Below are 22,343 nucleotides of genomic sequence, written 5' to 3' on the forward strand. Positions count from 1 at the left end.
GGCACTGGAAGAGGGGTTCGACCGTGTCTAGTCTCCAGATGACTGAGAGACAGGACCAGGAAAACCAAGAGCTATGCAGGAGATGTAAGAGGTGTGGGTTTGATCCCTGGGTCTGGAAGATCTCCTGGAGAAGGAAATGGCAATCCACTCCAGTGTTCTTGCCTGGGGAAATCCTATGGACAGAGGAGCCTGCGGGCTACAGTCCATGGGGTCGCAAAAGAGTCGGGTCATGACTGAGCACGCACGCATACAGTAATATTAAGTATTTTATGCAGATGAGCACTTTAAACATTTTAATGATTAGGTATTTATTTTCGTGTGCATTAGACCATGACTTTTTGTTTTAAAGTTCCCTTCTAGTTATAGCAAATGATACGCTGTTCTCTTTGTGGTGGAGTTTGCTTTAAAAATAAACTTAAGTAAAAGAGTGAGTTGACTTAGAGGGAAATATTAAGTAAAGAGTAGTATGGATGGCAGGTGGCATGGGGATGCCTGAGGTTTGGGAACAGTGTGCTGGAGGAATTCAGAGGCTCAGAAAGGAAAGGGCTCCTGGAAGAGTCAGCTGGTGTCGGGGAGGGGTAGGATCTAGCAAGGTAGAGGTGGGAGAAGGTGTATCTTACTAGCAGGTGTGCAAATGTGTGTGTGCAAATCTTTTTTTTAATTTAATTTTTTAATTGGAGGACAGTTGCTTTATAATGTTGTTAGTTTCTGCTGTACAGCAACGTGAATCCACTCAAGGTATACCTATATCCCCTCCCTCCTGAGCCTCCCTCCCACCCCCAGTGTGTGCACATCTTGGTACCCATTTTAGTTGCAACATATGGAGAAGGAAATGGCAACCCACTCCAGTATTCTTGCCTGAAAAATCCCATAGATAGAGGAGCCTGGCAGGCTACAGTCGAAAGGGCGGCAGAGCATCAGACACGACTGAGCTACTGAGCCCAGCACAGGGCACATGAGTCCCGTAGGGACTGGAGTTTGGGCTTGGACTCTATTGTGGAGGATCTTGAATCCCAGGATATGGACTCCAGACTTGAGCAGTGTGAGCCATTGAAGGTGCTGGAGTGGGGGCGGCGGCTCATGACTGTCCTTAAAGGGACTCATTTATTGTCATGGGTACCAGGACTGAGGCAGGATGGCCAGTCAGGGGCCTAAGGGGAAACTGTGTAAGACGCCGACCTAGAGCCATGGCTGAGGGCCAGAAGCTCAGCCACCAGCCCATCTCCTGCTGGCGCTGGCTGGCCGCCTAGAGACATTGGAGAGAGGCAGGTCTGGGTTGATGAGCCAACTCTGGGTCTCTTGAGAGTTCCTTGGACAGCAAGGAGATCCAGCCAGTCCATCCTAAAGGAAATCAGTCCTGACTATTCACTGGAAGGACTGATGCTGAAGCTGAAAGTCCAATACTTTGGCCACCTGATGCAAAGAACTGACTCATTTAAAAAGACCCTGAAGCTGGGAATGATTGAAGGTGGGAGGAGAAGGGGATGACAGAGGATGAGATGGATGGCATCACCGACTCAACTGGACATGAGTTTGAGTAAGCTCTGGGAGTTGGTGATGGACAGGGAGGCGTGCTGCGGTCCATGGGGTCGCAAAGAGTCGGACATGACTGAGTGACTGAACTGAACTGAGGGGAGGTGGTGGGAGCCAGGCAGGGGCGTGGATCAGAAGTTGTGTGTGGAGGCCTGAAAGGGAGGTGCCTGTCTCCCCACGCTGGGCCCAGTGGCCCATTCCTGGGATCTCCTGGCTGAGTGTGGAATGTTCTGGGGGAAGCGGGTGGGTCTGCTGCAGGAAGCTCTGCTCTGAGTCAGAGCACCGGTTCCTGCAGAAAGAGGAAGCACTCAGTTCTCTGCCCTGCAGTTTGGTCAGGACAGCCTGGCTAATAGACACGGGCTAAGGTTTCATTCATCAGCTGAGCCTGTGGTCATCAGGGTCACCGATTTTCGTTGTTGTTGTTGTTTAATTGTTCCATTTGTTTCTTCTAGTTCAGAGAATAGCCCCAGGAGTTCAGAAGCAGGCTTGATTTAAAAACGAGGTTTTGTTTTTTTCCCCTTTGAGGGCCATCTCTGGGCCAGGCACTCTGTCCAGGACTGTTACTCTGTTCACTCTGGACAAGACCCGCTAGGGAAAGAAAGTGTCATGATCTGCATTGTACAGAGGATGAAACAAGGGGTAGGGAAACATGGCTACTCCCAAATTATACAACAGGTTCAGTGCAGAGCCTGGTTCCAAACTCACACGCTGGGACTGTCAGTGGGAGTAAGACTGTCACCAGCTATATCACCTGGGAGAAGGAGCTCGCCGTCTGTGCTTCCGTCTGGCGTGGGGCCGCTCCCTGTAGTGTGCTGGGGTGCATCTGTAAAATGGGGGTGCTGGGTACCCCCAGCGTGGCTTCAGGGAATGCGTGAGTTATGATACAGCCAAGGTGCGTGTGAGTGTTCCCCGCTCTTAATGCTGTTGTGATATAAAACTAGAGTTGCAGTTCTGAACATCAGTTTTATCGGGAGACATTTTGGGGGAGGGTATTACTTAGGGTTGGGGAGAAGCATTGTTTGTTCAATTAATTTTGACTGTGCCGAGTCTTTGTTGTGCTCGGGCTTCTCGTCGCAGAAGCTTCTCTGGTTGCGGAGCCTGGGCTCTAGAGTGAGGCTAGGTGCAGCTCTAGTTGCCGCTCTCGGGCTTAGTTGAGCCTCGGCTCGTGGAATCTTCCCAGACCAGGGGTCGAACCTGCGTCCCCTGCCTCAACAGGTGGATTCTGAACCACAGGAATACTAGGGAAGTCCAGAAGGGTTGTTTTAATTTTAAAAGAATTAATTCACATGGTGTAAAATGGGAAATCTTGAACTTGGAGACCCTGCCTTTGGCCTTTTCTGGCCGCACTCCCCTTTCCTAGATGCCGGGGGAGGTGCATGTAAGGAGGAGCGGAATCTGTGTTTGCTTTCCGCTGTTATTAGCCTCACTTAAAGGAAATGGCAACCCACTCCAGTGTTCTTGCCTAGAGAATCCCAAGGACGGGGAAGCCTGGTGGGCTGCCCTCTATGGGGTCACACAGAGTCGGACACGACTGAAGCGACTTAGCAGCAGCAGCAGCAGGTGAAAGCCTGAGAACAAAGTTGGGCTTCCTTTGTGGCTCAGGCTGTAAAGGGTCCGCCTACAAAGCAGGAAACACCAGTTTGATCCCTGGGTTGGGAAGATCCCCTGGAGAAGGGAATGGCAACTCATTCCAGTATTCTTGCCTGGAAAATCCCATGGACAGAGGAACCTGGTGGGCTACAGTCCATGAGGTCACAAAGAGTCAGACACAACTGGGCATCTAAGCACGCACCTGGCTGTTTTCACAGCTTCCCAGGAAGCCCCAGGTCTCTGAACTCAACCTGCCGTAAATTATTGCCCAGGAGCTGTGTCCTAATTGCCTATGAAGCCCCAAACACAGGGTGCAATGCATTGGCCGGGAATCAAACCTGGGCCTCCTGAGTGGCAGGGGAGAATTCTACCACTGAACCACCAATACACGCATGATAGAAGGCAATGGCACCCTACTCCAGTACTCTTGCCTGGAAAATCCCATGGACAGAGGAGCCTGGTAGGCTGCAGTCCATCAGGTCGCTAAGAGTCGGACACGACTGAGTGACTTCACTTTGACTTTTCACTTTCATGCATTGGAGAAGGAAATGGCAACCCACTCCAGTGTTCTTGCCTGGAGAATCCCAGGGACGGAGGAGCCTGGTGGGCTGCCGTCTATGGGTTCGCACAGAGTTGGACACGACTGAAGTGACTTAGCAGCAGTGATACATTATTGTAAACTAAAGCCCATAGTTGTCTTTAGGGGGTCACTCTTGGTGTACGTTCTATGAGTTATGACAAATGTATAATGACGTGTCCACCGTGACCACATCATCACAGAATTACAGTTTCACAATCCTAAAAATCCCGCGTCCCCCCATTCATCCTTCCCTTGCTCCCCTGAACTTCTGATCTCTTTACTGCTACTGTAGTTTATCTTTTTCAGAACATCATACCTTTCAGATTGGCTTCTTTCCCTTAGCAATATGCACTTAAGCTTCCTCCATGTCTTTTTGTTGCTTGGTAGCTTTTTTATTTTTCTATCTATTAAATTTTTTTCACTTTTGTTGCTGAGTTTTATTCCATTGTCTGGATATAGCACAGTTTATTTATCCATTCACCTACTGAAGGACATCTTGGTTGCTTTCATGTTTTGGCAATAGTGAATAAATCTGGTATAAACCTCAGCATGCCATATTTGTATGTGTGTAGATGTAGGTCTCTAATTCTTTGGGTAAACCCCAAGGAGTGTAACTGTTGGATCATATAATAAGAGTACGTTTAGTTTTGTAAGATACTGCTTTTCAGTGGCTGGACCATTTTGCATGAATGAGAGTGCCTATTGCCCAGCATCCTTGTCAGCATCTGGTGTTGTCAGTGTGCTGAATATTGGCCATTTAATAGGTGTGCAGTGGTATCGCGTTATCTTAATTTGCAATTGCTCAATGACATATCACATAGATATGGCTTATTTGCCATCTTGCATATCTTCCTCGGTGAGGTATCTGTTTAGGTTTCTTGCCTATTTTTAACTGGGTTGTTTGCCTTCTTATTTCTTTTCAATATTATTTTCCCTATTTAGAATATTATTCATTGTCCCTACTTACTTGAAAGGATAATGAAAGACTGTGTGTGTGGGTGAGGGTGACTGGCATAGGAAGGTGAAAGTGTTAGTCACTCAGTCATATCCGATTCTTTGCAACCCCATGGGTTGTTGCCTGCCAGGCTCTTCTGTCCCTGGGATTTCTCAGGCAAGAATACAGAAGTGGGTTGCCATTTCCTTCTCCAGGGGAACTTCCTAATCCAGGGATTGAACCCAGGTCTCCTGAATTGCCAGCAGATTCTTCATTGTCTTAAGGCCCCAAAACGCACATACTTCTGCTAAGTGCTAAGAACTTGGGATATCCTTGAGATCAAGAAATTGAGCTTGGAGTTCAAATCCTGGGCCCTGTCACTTACACACTGTGTGACTTTGAGTACATCATGTACCTCCCTGAGCCTCAGTTTGCTCACCTGTAAAATGGAGATGTTGAAACCTGCTGTGAAAAATAGAGAATATGATTCTATAAAGCACTTGGCACCCAGCTGGAGAAATAGTAAACGCTCAATTAGTGGTGGGTCTTCTCATAGATGATGAGCAGAAATACCTTTTGCTTCTCCTGTGTGACATTTTGGCTTTCCCTTGTGCCCTCATTTTTGAGACGTCAGAACCCACTAGAATTCCCCTTGCACTTACAGGGAACAGTTGGGATGGGCGGAGCCAGCCATGTCCCCGCAGGTACCCGCTTCTCACCCCAGCCCTTCTCCTCCTCTCCCTTCCCGGGTGGGGGCCCCAGACTCATCCTGCTCACCTTTCTTGGTCACTCCTTCCACCCACCATGCCCCCTGGGCTCCTGTTTCTCCAGCCTGGCTATATATGTTGGCACCCCCAGCTACTCCCTGTTCTGACTTCTCTGAGGATGGATTCTAGGCCTGTGTTTTGTTTTGTTTTGTTTTGTTAGGGAGATCCTGCTGGTGGTAGTGAGGAAAAGGCAGAAAGGCAGGAAAGGGACCAGGTTGGCGGGGTTCTCCCAACAGTGACTCTAGACTGGCCCACTCCTGGCTCCTTTAGAGATGGGCCCTGGGATCGGTTTCTGAGGCCGCCTCACCAACATGGGCCCTACCCTTCTCAGGAAAGCCACACGCCCTTTCCCCTCTTGCTGGCTTCTCTTCCCTGTTGGTATACACTTTGCTCACCAGGCATCTGCCCTGCCCAGAAAGGATCTCCTCTGGGTATTTCCTGCAGTACTGAATGAAAGGCCCAGAAACCATCCACATGCACGCAGGCTACTGGGAGACAGGGCCATGCCTTCTAAGGTTCTTTGTAGAGCAGTCAGGTAGGCACCAGGACTGACCACAAGCAGAGGGCGAGTTCTACAAAACTGCTCCCTCCCACTGGGGAAGCCGCAGTTCAGCGTGTATGCTCATAGAGGGGAGTAGTAATAGAATATTATTACAATATATTATTCTATTAGTAACTGACCTCCTGGGCCGTTGAGAGAGTAAAATGAATTAATACGTGTCAAATGCTCAGAGCAGAACTCTCACATTCAGGGTTAAACAAGGGTGTCGGCTGATACTGCCATCATCTGCTCAAACCCTTTCTCCAAGGCGCCCCCCTCTCACTCCCCTTACCCATCTCATAGCTACTACCTGCTTCAGTTCCCTCAGGGGAGCTTAGGGGATTGAAGGGACATTTTGGAATGTCCTTAACCCTAAGGCATGTCCTGTTTATTCAGTTCAGTGCAGCAGCATTCACTGATGCTTCCTACCTGTGCTCTTCTGGGTATTGGGAATTTCAGGCGAATAATACTGATGGTGGTAGCTGGTGATGGTGATAGTGATGGTGGTGATGGTGGTGATGGTGGTGATGGTGCTGATGGTGGTGATGGCAGTGTGATGGTGCTGGTGATGGTGGTGATGATAACTGTGATGATAGTGATGGTGGTGGTGATGGTGACGGTGGTGGCAGCCGCCCTTCACTGAGACTGCACAGTATTTTGGGTCCTATCTATGTGTGTTACCTGTACCATTTAAATCAGAGTTTTTCAAATTGGCGCTTTGACATTTTTGGCTGGCAAATTTTATGTTGTTGCGGGGTAGGATACTCTGCTGTGCCTTGTAAGGTGTTTAGCAGCATCCTGACCTCTCCCCACTATCCATCTGGCCCCCGGGTACCTCCTGGGGGAACAAAATCACCCTGATTCAGAACCACTGATCTAATTTACTCTTCCCCACAGGCCAGGAGGCAGCTACTCATTTTACCAATGAAGCAGCTAAGGCCTAGAGAGATGAAGGAAGCTGCCAAGGTCACTGAGCTAATAATTCACACAGAGCCAGAAGGCAGATCCCAGATACCTGCCCCAAAGAACAGACTCGGAAGGAGTCTGCCCTTTATGTTTTGGCAGAAGAAGAGAATTCATCAGCCATTGGCCGGGCCACCTGGGGTGCGTGACCAGGTTGGGGCCTGCTCGGTCAGCCCGGGTACCCATTGCCAGATTCATCTGAAGCTAATAAAACCTGTGGCTGCTGCCCACTTTCTGACTTGGTTTGAAACCAAAGACTGAATGTATTTATGTAGAGACTATCTGCAGGCCCCTGGCCTTGGCCACGACACTGCTTCTCCTTCCTCCAGACAGAGCCCTGTCACCTGCAGACACCCGTGGGGAGAAGGAACAGGCGTGGGTGTATTTTTCTGCAGAGGGGCCTCCTAGGTGCATTCTCCCACTGAGGGTGTGAATCTGGTTTGCGGTTTGCATGCCCCAAATATTCTTTTGTAATTTTACTTTTATTTAATCACAGTTTATCATGAAAAATTAAAAATATATAGCAAAGTTGAAAGAAGTTTGCGGTGTCCACCTGTATGCCCACTGCTTTAGATTCTACTATTAATATTTTACTTGTTTCCCTTGTGCAGACCCCAGGTCAGCGTCATGTTTGGCTGGTGGGTATATGAACACACTGTAAATTCTCCCTGAGGAGAATACACTGATAACATAAATAGTGGTGATAAGACAAAATGCTCCCTAGGTTAACGGGGGAGGTCAAGTGTCATGGATGACTCAACTCACTGTTAAAGCAAAACTACAACTATACTCCAATAAAAGTTAATTTTTAAAAAGATAAAATGTTTAAAAATGAATAAAGCAAAAGTAATGAAAACAAGGCACTAAGTAGATTGGAAAGTTATTTAGTTAAAAATGTCATCTAGTATTTAGTCCATGCCGTCTTAAGGTATGGAAATAATACAGGTTCAACAGTTTCATTCCTTTTTATTTTTTATTTTTGGCTGTGATCTGGAGCATGCAGGCTCTTAGTTCCCCAACCAGGGATTGAACCCAGGCCCTCGGCAGTAAAAGCGCTGAGTCCTAACCCCTGGGCCACCGGGAAGTCCCCAAGTGCCATAGTTTCAAGCAATAGAAGCCATACAAACTGCCTGACACAGAGAAGGCCACAGGTGTGAAATTCTAGATTATGTCTTCTTTTCCTTTTGCGGAGTCATCCTTTGTCTCAGAAATAAGAAAGACCTTGGCAGACATCTAACCCCTTCCTCCATAACTCCTGCTCCCTCCAGCCCACACCTCATACGGGGAAGTGGGGGCCCCCACAGTCACCCCTTGAGTCCCTTCTCACCTGCCCCGGTGGGCTTTGGGCTGGGAGGGGGTGTGGGCAGCATCCTCTGAGGCCGCAGCGTGTCACATGTCCCTTGGCATATATGATTCTGAATAACAGATACCTTTAATCAAGCTCGTTTTTATTTTATACATCTGGCCACACAGGATGTGGGATCCTAGTTCCCTGACCAGGAATTGAACCCATGTCCCCTACATTGGAAGCACATATTTTTTAATCACTGGACCACCAGGGAAGTCCTGAACTTGTTGTTTTATAATTGTGAAACAAATTAAAGCTTTTTATTTTAAAATTATTTAGGTTTCCATAAATGTCGAAAGAATGGTTCGCAGAGTTCCTGCCTACCCCTCACCCTGCTTGCCTTGTTACTATCTCATATAACAATGTAACTGCTCCTCAGTTTGTTTTTTTTAAATATTTTTTTATATATTTGCTGTACTGGGTCTTAGTTGTAACATGTGGAATCTAGTTCCCTGACCAGGGATCAAACCCAGGCCCCCTGCACTGGGAGCATGGAGTCTTAGCCACTGGACCACCTGGGAAGTCCTCTGTTTTTCCTTATCATTTATGACCTTCACATTTCAGAAGAGTTCTGGCCAGTTGTTATGTAGAGCATCTCTCCATGAGTGAACTGAACTGAACTGATATTTTCTCATGTTTACATTGCAGTTATGTGTTTTGGGCAGGAATACCACCAAAATGATGATGTATCTTTCTCAGTACATGGTATCAGGAGGGCCTTGATGTCCCTATGTCTTATCACTGGTGATATTAGTCTTGATGACTTGGATAAGGTATCTGCAAGGTGTCTCTCCTGTAAAGTTACTATTTTTTTAACTTTGTAATTTTAGTATCCGTCCATGAATCTGGCCTGCAACAGTTATTACTGGGGTGCTTTAATGCTGATTCTCCTGTTTCCTTCATTCCCTCTGTACCAGGCAGACCACACATATATTTCAGGTTCAGTTCCAGACCACCGGGATAAAGCAACTATCAAAGCGAGTCACACATTTTTTGGTTTCCCAGTGCTTATAAAAGTTATGTTCACATAATACTATAGCTATAAAGTGTGCAATAGCATTGTGTCTGAAAAACAATGTAACAACCTGAGTAAAGTCACTCAGTTTTGTCCGACTCTTTGTGACCCCCTGGACTGTAGCCCACCAGGCTCCTGTGTCCGCAGAATTCTCCAGGCAAGAATACTGGAGTGGGTTGCCATTCTCTTCCCCAGGGGATCTTCCTAACCCAGGGAATGAACCCAGGTCTCCTGCATTGCAGGCAGATTCTTTACTGTCTGAGCTACTAGGGAAGCCCATGACAACATACATGCCTTAAATAAAAAATACTCTATTGCTGAAAGATGCAAACTGTCATCTGAGCCTTCAGTACGTTGTAATCTTTTTGCAAAAATAACATCAAAGATCACTGATTGTAGACCAGGTAGCAATGATAAAAGTAATGAACATTTTGAAATAGTGCAAGAATCACCAAAATATAACACAGTCTCAAAAAGTGAGGAGATGCTGTTAGAAAAATGACCCCAGTACACGCTCAGTGCAGGTTTGCCACAAACCTTCAATTTTCTAAAAAACACAATTATCTGCAAAGCACAATTAAATATGGTATGCCTGTATTTATTAACCAGTACCAGAAGGCAATGGCACCCCACTCCAGTACTCTTGCCTGGAAAATCCCATGGACAGAGGAGCCTGGTGGGCTGCAGTCCATGGGGTCTCGAAGAGTTGGACACGAATGAGCGACTTCAGTTTCACTTTTCACTCTCATGCATTGGAGAAGGAAATGGCAACCCACTCCAGTGTTCTTGCCTGGAGAATCCCAGGGACGGGGGAGCCTGGTGGGCTGCCGTCTCTGGGGTCGCACAGAGTCAGACACGACTGACGCGACTCAGCAGCAGCAGCAATAGTAGTAGCCCTTCTGTAAGAGAGAATTGTCCACCTCCCCTATTAATTTGTTTCTTCAATTTTTATATCATATTTATTTTATGGGTTATAATCCAGTACTGTTGTTATTTTTGTTGTTGGAAAAAGTGTTCCAGCTTTTGGGACTTCCCTGGCAGTCCAGTGGTTAAGACTTGGCCTTCCGATTCAGAGGGTGTGGGTTCAGTCCCTGGTTGGGAGCTAAGATCCCAATGCCTCTGGCCAAAACACAAATCATAAAACAGAAGCAATATTGTAACAAATTTAATAAAGTCTTTAAAAACGGTCCACAGTAAAAAAAAATCTTAAAAAAAAAAACCCAAAACAGTTCCAGCTTTAGCCGTTGAGAGTTCATTATGGAAGTTTTACTGTGAAAGTTTTCAACCCTTACAGAAAAGCTGGACAAACAGGACAAAGAAACCTCTCCACTTAGATTCAGTCATTCTTAGCATTTGACCATGTTTGCTTTCTCTCTCTTTCTCTTCCCTGCCCCTCTCCCACGGTGTTTTCACAAATGCACCATCTGTTGTTTTCATATTGAGGTTAATTTGTAGTTAATCTGTCCCCAGGCCATCAGGGGGTGGCGGTAAAATGTAAGTGGCCAGTTTGTTTTCCCCTGGAGACTGTGTACCTGGTTGCCCTGTCCAGACCCCCCAGTTTGTGCTTCACTGTACTCCATGCTTTGTTTTATAGCAGCTCTATTGAGATGTAATTCATATACCATAGAGGTCACCCATAAAAAGTATACAATTCTGTGGGGTTTGGTATATTCACGGATATAAGCAGCTGTCACCACAGCCAGTTTTAGAACATTTCCATCTCCCCAAAGAGAGACCCCATATCCTTTAACTATTACCTGTCTTCCTCCCCCATAAGCTCTAGGCAGCTATTATTATTATTTTGGCTGTGCCACACAGCACGTGAGATCTTTGTTCCCCAACCAGGGATCGAACCCACACCCCCTGCAGTGGAAGTGCAGAGTCTTAACCGCTGGACCACTGAGGAAACACCAGCCCTAGACAACCACTAAATCTATTTAGAGTCTCTATAGATGGGTCTATTCTGGACATTTCACATAAAAGCAGTCCTATGCTATGCTGTCTTTTGTGGCCTGGCTTCTTTTAACACGATGTTTTCAAGGCTCATCCATGTTGTTGCATGAATCAGCGCTTTGTTCTTTTTTATGGCCAGAAAGTTATGACCAACCTAGACAGCATTTTAAAAAGCAGAGATATTACTTTGCCAACAAAGGTCCGTCTAGTCAAGGCTATGGTTTTTCCAGTGGTCATGTATGGATATGAGAGTTGGACTGTGAAGAAAGCTGAGCCCCAAAGAATTGATGCTTTTGAACTGTGGTTTGGAGAAGACTCTTGAGAGTCCCTTGGACTGCAAGGAGATCCAACCAGTCCATCCTAAAGGAGACCAGTCCTGGGATTTCTTTGGAGGGAATGATGCTGAGGCTGAAATTCCAATACTTTGGCCACCTCATGCGAAGAGTTGAATCGCTGGAAAAGACCCTGATGCTGGGAGGGATTGGGGGCAGGAGGAGAAGGGGGCGACAGAGGATGAGATGGCTGGATGGCATCACCGACTCGATGCACAGGAGTCTGGGTGAACTCTGGGAGTTGGTGATGGACAGGGAGGCCTGGCGTGCTGCGATTCATGGGGTCGCAAAGAGTCAGACACAACTGAGCAACTGAACTGAATAGTCCACTGTTGGTTACACCACCTATCATTTACCAGCTGATGGACATTTGGGTGGTTTCTACCTTTTAGCTGATGTGAATAGATCTTCTCTGAAGAAGATCTACTGTTTTTGCTTCGAAATGTATTTTCAGTTCTTTTGGATTAGGATTGTAATTCTGTATTTATTTTTTTTGAGGAACTACTGAACTGTTTTCCACTATGGTGGCACCATTTTACATTTGTGCCAGCAGTGAATGAGGGTTCCCATTTCTCTGCATCCTTGCTAACACACATTAATTTCTGTCCTTAAAATGATAGCCATCCTAATGGGCGTGAAGAGGCACCTCACTGTGGTTTGGGCTTGCCTGTCTCTGATGGCTGGTAACGTGGAGTGTCTTTCCATGGGCTTTTAGGCGTATGCGCTTCTCCTTTCGAGAAATGTCTGTTCAAACCCTTTCTCGCTGCTGTTCAGTCACTAAGTCGTGTTTGACACTTTGCAACCCCGTGGACAGAGCCAGCCAGGCTCCTTCATCCATGGTGTTTCCCAGGCAAGAGTGCTGGAGAGGGTTGCCATTTCCTTCTCCAGGGGATCTCCCTGGACCAGGGATCAAATCCATATCTCCAGCACTGGCAGGCAGATTCCTTACTGTTGAGCCACCAGGGAGGCCCCATTCAAGTCTTTTACCCATTTATTTGTTGAGTTGTCTTTTTGTTGTTGAGTCGGAGGCGGTCTTATCTGTTCTGGATACTAGATCCTTATCAGATATGTGATATGCAAATATCTTTTTCCATTCTGTGACTTACCTTTTCACCTTCTTTTTTAACATTTTATGAATCATTTATGTATATATTTCACTGTAAATGGACATTTGCAACCATTTCGTGTTGGCGTGCAGTAAGACAATTTAACAATAAATGTACCTATCTTTTGTTGTACAAGTGAACCCATTTTTGAGGGAGAAGATAGTTCCAAGACCAGGGTGGGAGCTTTTTTAGCATCCTTGCCTTCCAAAATTACATTGTCACGTGTTCAGCTGTAAAGATTTGCACCTATAAGAATAAGATGGCTTGTGCTTGTGGGCCTGGGTTGCAAGGTACAGGCATTGAAGCCACCCATTTTATTCAAAATCTTGAAAGGCAGTGTTTATTAATAGACATATTTTCTTTTTCTCTCAAACACCCAAGGTAGACCTGAGCCATAAAAATCAGGGAGGTTATACATGGAAAGCAATAGTAATTCTGCTGTTTATGAAATTTAATAAAAGGTTTATATGGTAAGCATTTGTTCTTTTAATATTTTTTCTATAAATATACCATGAAAATATTGCATTTGGGATTAGGGTTAGTTCTTTGGTGCACAGAGTTTTTTAATGTCAGTAACATCCCCTTTATTTATTTATTTTCTTTTGTTGGTTATGCTTTTGGTATGAAGTGATGTCTCACTGTGGTTTGGGTTTGCATTCTTTTATGTTTATTTATTTGTCCTGGGTCTTAGCTGTAGCACGCAGGATCTTCAGTCTTTGTTGTGGCATGTGGGATACCTAGTGTGTCATGTCGGATCTAGTTCCCTGGTCAGGGATCAAACCCAGGCCCTCTGTATTGTGAGTGTGGAGTCTTAGCCCTTGAACCACCACAGAAGTCCCTGGATTTACATTCTAATATCTAAGAAACCACTGCCAAATCTAAGGTCGCGAAGTTTTGCCCGTCTGTTATCTTCTCAGTGCTTTAAAACTTTCGGCTGTTGCATTTAGGTCTTTGATGCATTTAGAGTAACATTTTTAAATGGTATGATGTAATGGCCCACCTTCATTCTTTTTCATGTGACTGTTCCATTGTCATCGCAGTTTACTGAAAAGACTCTTCTGCCCCCATTGAGTGGTCTTGACACTCCTGTCAAATAATCAGCTGATCACAGATGTATGGGTTTATTTGTGGACTCTCGGTTCTATTCTGGCACACGTGCTCTGAGTGTCATCTGGGCACAAGGTCTGTCCTGCTCTTGGGGAGTGTTTTGTACAGTAGGAGAGGTCAGAAGCTTTCACAAGCCACCAGAAACTGTGAAGTGCTGGGAAGAGGTAAAAAATGTGGAGATGCCAAGGAGGGAATCAGTGCTTCAGGCTAGGGCAATAGATGTGGATTGGGGAGCAGCAGGGGGCTGTTTGGAGGAGGCCTGGGCTTAAGCATCTAACAGGGTATGATGCCAAGTGTTTCTGTTTGTCTGGAGACAGACTTGGCAAGGTGGCATAGAGCCTATAGATGGCCTGGCACTCCCAAGTGGGGACAATAGGCTTGATTTGCAAGTGTCTGAGGAGAGCCTGGCTTTTGCAGGGCCCCTCTGGTGGCAGGGTAGGCTGAGTCAGGTGGGTGAGCCAGGAGTCAGGGGAACCTAGGATCCTAGGATGACTGAGGTCTGGGTGAGCTCCTGGGTCAGGCAGTGGAATTGGTAGAGAACAAGGGGTCCTGTCTGAGACCTGTGGCTTCATGTCACTCTGCCCTGTGGGTATAGGCGGGGCATAGCAGCCCTGGAGACCCTGCTGCCCATTTCCTGGGCCTCATACCTCTGGCCCCAGCTGCTGGCTGCCTGCTCCAGGAAATTCACACCAGCCTGCCTCCTCTGCAGTACCTGCAGCTCTGCTCCAGGTAACCCCGAGCTTTCTCCTGTTTGGCCAATTCCTACAGGTCTCAATTTCCATGAACTCCTAGCACACTCCTAAGGGCTGAGAGCACAGAAGAGGCTTGGAGAGTGTGCCCTGCCTTATTGCCTTCATTAGGTGCCACGTGCTGCAGCTGGGACTCCTTGGAGGCAGAGAGGGTGACAAAGTGCCAGGGCCAGCTGCATGGCCTTGAGCGAATGGCTGCACCTTTCAATCATCAGTCAAACCTCTTCTCTGAAAGTGGATGATGATATGCCATCCCTTTGGGACTGTGATGAGTTTCACGTGGCCAGCCTGTGGCCAGCACCTGGCAAGTCGGCAGCGCCCTGTGCAGTCCTATGCTTTCCCTCCCAGTTTGGTAGCTCAGGGCCAGACTGAACACAAGCAGGGACATTTTGACTTGTGGGCTCCTCATTAAAACCTCCAAAACTACTGGCAAAATGTCAGCGCTTCTGTTTGGTCTTTTCCCTGCTCATCTTCTCTGAACCTAGCCACCTGCTGGGGGTGGTCCCCTTTCTCACTCTCAGATGCCTGCCCTCCGCCTTGCTTGAGTCTTCAGCAGTCATTGCCAGGGTCTTTCGTGATGGACACCCCCACTTCTTTGCAGTCTTAGCCTCCACTAGGGGAACTAAGGAGTGTGCAGAGAAATTAATAGCTGGCACCTGGGCAGTGCGTACTTTACCTTGGAGCTGGAACAGGGAACCAACTATTTGTGTTTCCATGAACAAGAGGGGACAGCTGGCTACAGATAGCAGCTGGGTCAGCGGGGGTTGCCTTGGCTGCTGGCTTTAAGCAAACAGCCAGGGCCAGGGTCCCTTCCCCAGCTCTGGGAAAGAGGGCGGAAGAAGACTGAAGGACCTGGTGGAGCCCTGAGGAGAGTCGCCTGAGAGCTGGGGTCCTGGCAGGGCTGTCAGAGGCCGCTGTTCCTGGGACCTGAGTGCGCAGAGGACCACCCTGTCGGCACACCTGAGGCTGGGGTGAGAAGGGGTGGGCCTCTTCCTTCCAGAGGCGTCTCTGCCTCATGGAGAGGTTTCTCTTGGGCTCTTCCAACAAGCACCTTTGGGTGTGAGCTGAAATCAGATTTCCTTTGCAGAAATTCTGTTTGCCTGAGATTTTCCACACAAATTGAATAGATGCAAGCAGGCTTGTTCTTCTGCATTATGAAACGAATAGCATTTACACTCCTCCCCATGCACCCCAAGCCAGGTGCCTGGTAACACCTGAGACAGACAACTTGGGCATTTTCTGAGCAGAATCCCCCGAGCCACAGACAGCTGCTTACCCTGAAGGCTTGATTTTATCCTGGTAACCTTTGAGCTAAGTTTCCATTTCATCTGCTGTTCTTTGCTTTTTGTGCCATTGATTTCTTTTTTGACCATCTGGTGAATCCTATGGAATGTTTCTCAAAATAACGGCTCTCAGTGCACGAACAGTGTTACAGAAGAAGCCAATTGTATTGACATTATTATCAGAATATATATATTTTTAACAAAACAAGGTTCTCATATAGTAACTTATGTGCTTCTATTTTTGAATCATTAAGTAAACAGCCTTGTTGTTGTTTAGTTACTAAGTCATGTCTGACTCTTTGCAACCCCATGGACTGTAGCCTGCCAGGCTCCTCTGTCCGTGGCATTTCCCAGGCAAGAATACTGGAGTGGGTTGCCACTCTTTTCTGCAAGTAAACAGCCTTGCCATAGGTCTGGTAACTATTGTAATTTTTAAAATCACCACAACATATGATATTTTTATTTGCTTTTATTAATTGCTAAATCTGTCAGGAGATGGCACGATTATCAGAAGAACTGGTAACAATATTTTTTTATTTGAAATAGCTTTCTTTTATTGACAAAATTTCAACCAATAAGAAGCCGGTTTTCTTACCTCAAGTTAATTATTTTCTAATTCCGGTTATTAAATGTTAAAAAAATATTCATGTCAATTTCAGGATCATAAAAATTTAGCTTTTACATATTAGTCTATTGTCTCTAGTATAATGTACATCTGAATGTAATAACTATCATAATTTTAAAGTAGTGATGAGCATGAATAACACTGAGGTATCTGCAGGTCTGTACTGTGATATGAAAATATCTGTGATTTTGCTGATGACCAAGACCCTGGAACTTTCCATATGACTGTGGTGTGTTGCCTGTATTCATGATGAATAGGTCATTTCAGTTACAGGTTAATGAAAATACAGTTTGTTCCCGTCCAAGTTCACTGGTCCCCCGTTAAGAACTCCCAAGACAAGCAGTGACCCAAGGAGATTGTTTTCCCAAATCCACTTTTCGCAGCAACCATGACAACCCCCGGGGCTTCCCAGGTGGCGCTAGTGATAGAGAACCCATGTGCCAGTGCAGGAGATGTAAGAGACGTGGCCCGGTCCCTGGGTCGGGAAGATCCCCTGGAGGAGGACATAGCAACCCACTCCAGTATTCTTGCCTGGAGAATCCTATGGACAGAGGAGCCTGGCAGGCTACAGTCCATCGGTTCACAGTCGGACATGACTGAGGGGACTTAGCATGCACGCAGGCACACACACACATGATAACCCCCTGTCTTAGATGTATTAATAGATCCCTCTCCCAGTCCTGAGCACCCCAGGACCTCCAGAGTGGGGGGTAAAGGCTATTTTGAATATCTGTATATTCACAGGGTCTACTATCTCTGCTATCCCCACTCTCAAAGTAGGACTCTGGCCTTTCTCTTCCCTAAGTATCATGGGTTGAATTGTGTCCCCAGGGATACATATTGAGGAACTTCCCGGGGGGTCCAGTGATTGAGAATTTGAGCTCCAATGCAGGGGGTACAGGTCTGATCCCAAGTCAGGGAATTAGGATTCCACATGCTGCAGGGCAGCCAAGCCCTTGTGCTGCACCTACTGAGCCTGTGAACCCTGAACCCCATTTGCTGCAACTAGAGAGAGGCCTGTGTGCCACAACCAAAACCCAATGCAGCCAAATGAATAAATAATTTTTTTAAAGGGGGCATGAAGAAGTCCTAACGCTCAGAACCTCAGAATGTGAATTAATTTGAAAATGGGGCATTGCTGATGTAATTAATTAAGATAAGGTCATATTGGAATCTCCTGTGGTCTTTTTCGGAGAAGGCGATCGCACCCCACTCCAGTACTCTTGCCTGGAAAATCCCATGGACGGAGAAGCCAGGTAGGCTGCAGTCCATGGGGTTGCAGAGTCAGACATGACTGAGTGACTTCACTTTGACTTTTCACTTTCATGCCTTGGAAAAGGAAATGGCCCCACTCCAGTGTTCTTGCCTGGAGAGTCCTAGGGACGGGGGAGCCTGGTGGGCTGCCATCTATGGGATCGCGCAGGGTCGGACACGACTGAAGCGACTTAGCAGCAGCATGGTCTTTTTATTTTTTGGCCTTGCTACACGGCCTATGAGGTTTTAGTTCCCTGACCAGGGATTGAACCTGGGCACTTGGCAGTGAGAGTCCCAACCACAGGGCCGTCAGGAAATTCCTGGTCTTAATTCAACATGAAACGCAGGGAGACACAGAGGGAAGAATGCCACGTGAAGATGAAGACCGCGGTTGGAGTGATACAGCGACCAACCGAGGAGCACCCAGCGTCGCCAGCAAACGGCAGAGGCTACAGCAGATGCTTCGTAGACAGATTCTCCTCTGGGTCCTTCAGGGGGAGCTTGGCCCTGCTGACATCTTGGTTTTGGACTTCCAGGCTCTAGGACTGTTGTAAGGCTCCCAACTCGTGGTACTTGGTTATAGCAGCCCTCAGAAGTAATTCCGCCTGGTCCCCTGGGGACCAGAGAACTGCTTTGGGCCCTGTGAGGCTTCCCTCCTTCCTGTGTATTCCAGGATGAGTCCTGCCCCAGGAGTCTGGTTGCCCTGGAGTCGCCTGCCATCAGCTCTGTGATCGTCTTCAGCTTGGACCTCCAACTGCTCTGTTTCAGGCATCTTAGAAACAACAGAAGTGAGCTATGCCTCTGGGGACAGGTAGGCAGAGCTTGTGGCTGTTAAAATAGGAGGGCTGGCACCTGAAGTGAGAGGAGCAAGGAGCAGGGCGTTTTGCATCTCATTTTGGTTGGAGGCTGCAAGTATCGTCTTAGCCTGGGAATGAGAAATCGGGGAGATAAAGAGACGGGCAGGGATTTGGGTCCACTGGAGTGGACGTTTGGGGTGAGGATTTACTTCCCTGGGGAGAAGACCCATGCAGCAGTAAGTGGGGCCTTCTCGGGGGTACGGGGAGCTGCCCCCTGCTCACCTTGCAGTCAACTGAGATGTGTCACGTGCCTGGTGCAGAGTCGACACTCAGAGCTTGTTTGTTGAATGAATGAATGAGGGCAGTGAAGACAGAAGCAATGCTGCTTGTCTGTCTGAGGCCAACAGCATGCTCAGTCTTGTGGCTCATGGGGGATGTGGGGATGTGCCCTGGGGCATCTAGGCCCAAGCACAGACAGGAAAGGCTGCAGGAATCTAAAGACCCCACCAGAAGTAAAGGACCCCCTCCACCCCATCCAGGACACAGAGTGGACTGAAATGCTGAGGGGAGGCAAACGGGGTCGATTCCAAATTCCCAGAGGATTGGTGTGGGGCTTCTGCCGGTTGCCAGTGTGCATAGGGACGGTGGGTCACAGGAAAAGTTCCAGAAACAAAGCTGAGCAGCCAAGACACATCCCAGTTCCCAGTGACAAGAGTGTGGGCCTCGTGGGAGAGATGAGGTGGCAGGTGCTACTGGAAGGGTCCTTTGGGCCAGTTCGTGGGTGGCCTTGGCGAAGCTTGGGTTTTTCTCTTGGGCAAAAGGGAGCCACTGAAGGTTTTAAGAGCAAGGGACTTGCATGGTCTGACCTATGCTTTAAGGATGACCTCTCTGACTGCAAGTGAAGGGGGCATAGTGAGCTCCTGGAAGTCCAAAGGCCAACTGAGAAGCTCCTGCCAGAGCCTGGGCAAAGACAAGGGGAGAATCAATGAAGGGGTGGGGTGGGAGCGAAGTCACCCAAGGAAGCAGAGCTGGTGGGGTGCCCGATGACAGGGTGAGTCCTGGGGACCTTTCTCAGGCTGTAGCTTCCCCGGGGCTCCTCTCTCATCTCCTGCGTCCTCTCCACCCTTGCCTCGTGCATAATCAGCCCACAGAGAGCTTCCCTCCGGTTTCAGACAGGGCTTTGAGGCTCCCTGTCTGCGTCTTTCATCCTCCGAGTGCGGTGTGACAGGTGGAGGAAATGTTGATGTCTCAGCTCACCTTATCTTGCTTCTATTATCATGTTTCCCGTATCATAGTAACAGAGCAGATGTCAGGGCCTGTTGCTAAGGGTTCCCTGGAATATTAATACCTGGGTGTAGAACCGCAGGCTCTTAGGCAGTGTCTTTGGTGCCTCGGGAAGCAGCGGCTGGGTGGCAAGTATTCTTTTATATTCATCCCTGCTTTTCTTTCCCCTTCTCAAGCCCTCATCTCCTCCGCCGACCCCCTGATCCAGGCCCAGCTAGTTGTCTACATGGCAGACTCAGCAGCAGCCATGAATAGGCAGCCACCCGCCCCTCCCGCACCCAGGGCAGGCATGACTGAAGGATCACGACAGGAGGCTGAACGCGGGCTCGGATCCTTCCTCTGGCAGCTGTCCAGGCATCAGCTCAGATTTGGCCCTGGGGTGACCCCCTCCCCCTCTTCCAGCCCTGCACAGGCTACCTGAGAAGGTTCCAGGCCCTCCCCCAGCCCCACTCTGGCACATGGGAGAGGGCAGAATGGGTTTTATTTGCTTCTTATGCCCCATGTCTTGCCTCTCTCATCTGGCCCTTTGACCTTTCCGCTGCTCACAGTTTGCAAGTCCACCTCCAAACAGCTCTGGGAGGTTGGGCTCCTCGGGATATTGAGGTCAGGGTTGGGATTTTGTTTACCAAACGCCATTTGTGTCAGTTATCTATTCCCATGGTAATGCTACATAACATCCATCCCCTAATTGAATAGTTCACTACTTTAAAAAAATTTATGTATTTGGCTGCACGAGGTCTTAGCTGCAGCACTCAGGAGCTTCCATCTGCATTGTGGCATTCAAGATCCTTAACTGCGGCATGTAGGATCAAGGCTTCCCTGACCAGACATCAAACTCAGGCCACCTGCATCGGGAGCACAGTGTCTTAGCCACTGGACCATCAGGGAAATTCCTACATTTCTTTTTTGCTTCCGAGTCTGCGGGTTGTCTGCTGCTCTTGGCTGGGCCTCATGTCTCCTTTCTCGTGGTTCAGCTACCCCCAGAAGTCCCCTGCATCTGTGTGGAAAGATGCATTTCTGTTCTCTCTCAGTGGCTGTTTGGACCCGGCATCCTGCCCTTGCTGGTGACTTGTGTTTGCCTTTATACGTGGTGCCCCTGCCTAGACCCTGTGGCTCCTTTCCCGCTGTCTCACCCCTCCTCTCTCTTTCCTGTTCTTTTCCCCATATCATGTCTGTTTCTCCCACGAGATCAGACCCTACAGCTCCATGAAAGCTTGTCCATTCGCTTCCCAGCCTGGGGCAGCAGACAGGGCTCAGTTGTATTAGCGAAAGTTTCCCTGAAATAAACCAAGGAGGCAGAAACGCCAGGGTCTGAAGGCGGGAGAGAGCGCCCCGCCAGGAGAAGCCATGGGCGATGAGGAGCTGTTCTGTAATTTCTTGTTTCTGTGGCCCCTGGGTGGGGTGGAGCCCCAGTGGGCATGTGTGATGCTTCCCGAGGGGCAGGTGGTTTTGCCCTCTGGTGTCTTTTTCAGAATCTCAGAGACAGCTGCAGGCTAGAAAGGTTTTCAGCACTGTGTTAAAGAGGTTGTAGGATTTGGAAGGCTGGGTCAAAGGGCAGCATTTTCCTGGGGTAGTAATGATGTGGGCTGCTCTCTGAAGTTACAGGCGTGGGTTTTCATTTCATCCTCGCTGTGTGCCTGTGTGGAGGCGGAGACCCTGGCTCTTTGTAGAAGGAACCCGGCTAGCGAGTTATGACTGGACCACAGGTCACCCAGGCTCGCAGGCTGGTGCTGCTTCACCAGATTCTAAGCCCGCAAAGTCCATTAAGAGGGAGAAGCCGCCTTTTAAGTGACCCTGAATGCTTGCAGAGAAGAGGTTTTTGTTTTTAGTGATTGTACTATACACATTATTCTTTTTTAATTTTTTTTTTTTGATGTGGACCATTTTCAAAGTCTATATTGAACTTGCTACAATATTGCTTTCTCTCCATGATTTTTGGTCCTTTGGCCATGAGACCTGCAGGATCCCATCTCCTCAAACAGGGATCGAACCCATACGCCCCCAAATCGGAAGTTGAAATCTCAACCACTGGAGCCCCAGGGAAGTCCCTGTACACGTAATTAAAAGCAGTTTATTGGAGATTTACAGATTCTTCCATCTCTGAGTTCTAAGTTTGAAAAGACCACTGGGACACGACTGCTTGCAGCAGAATTTTTGTGTGTGAATGATTCTGGTGATGCGCTTTGGTGATACATTAAAAAAAAAAAAGAAGTACACATCTTTTCCCCTTGGGGAATTTATCCTAAGAAAATAGTCAGAAATGGGCTCAAAGATTTGTCTCCCAGGATATCCATTTAGGGCTGAATACAATAGGACAGGGCTGGGAACAATCCGTGCGCCTCCCCCAACAGGAAAATGGGAAAAATAAATCCAGAATACTAAGTTGCCATGAAGAATCATGTTTCTGAGGACTTTTAATAATGTGAGAAAGCACAGTTGATAAGAAAGCAAACAGCATAGGTAGAAGAACCCAATTTTATTTAAAAATCTGTGCACAACTGTCCAGGAAGACATGGGATGATCTTACATGAAGACGGGAAGTCTTCATCTAGGGGTGGGTGATGAGTGTGTTTAGGGTGCAT

General features: G+C 47.7%; 1 protein-coding gene across 6 annotated transcripts in view; it reads left to right on the forward strand.

Annotated features, from left to right (window-relative positions):
- RPH3AL (rabphilin 3A like (without C2 domains)) overlaps window positions 1-22,343 on the forward strand; it is a 137,414-nt gene that overhangs the window by 21,896 nt on the left and 93,175 nt on the right. For 3 of the 6 annotated variants that reach the window (XM_042255480.2, XM_042255483.2, XM_042255484.2), the window contains exon 2: window positions 18,354-18,491. The exons of 2 other annotated variants lie outside the window; for them this stretch is intronic. In XM_042255480.2, the coding sequence (XP_042111414.1) occupies window positions 18,476-18,491 (16 nt within the window). In that variant the 5' untranslated portion in view covers window positions 18,354-18,475. Of the gene's footprint in view, window positions 1-15,352; window positions 15,490-18,353; window positions 18,492-22,343 lie in introns of those variants that run through there. One more of the 6 variants, XM_042255482.2, reaches the window with a different exon arrangement.

Source organism: Ovis aries, chromosome 11 (genome assembly GCF_016772045.2).
Source record: "Ovis aries strain OAR_USU_Benz2616 breed Rambouillet chromosome 11, ARS-UI_Ramb_v3.0, whole genome shotgun sequence".
In the NCBI taxonomy this organism is placed as follows: domain Eukaryota; kingdom Metazoa; phylum Chordata; class Mammalia; order Artiodactyla; family Bovidae; genus Ovis; species Ovis aries.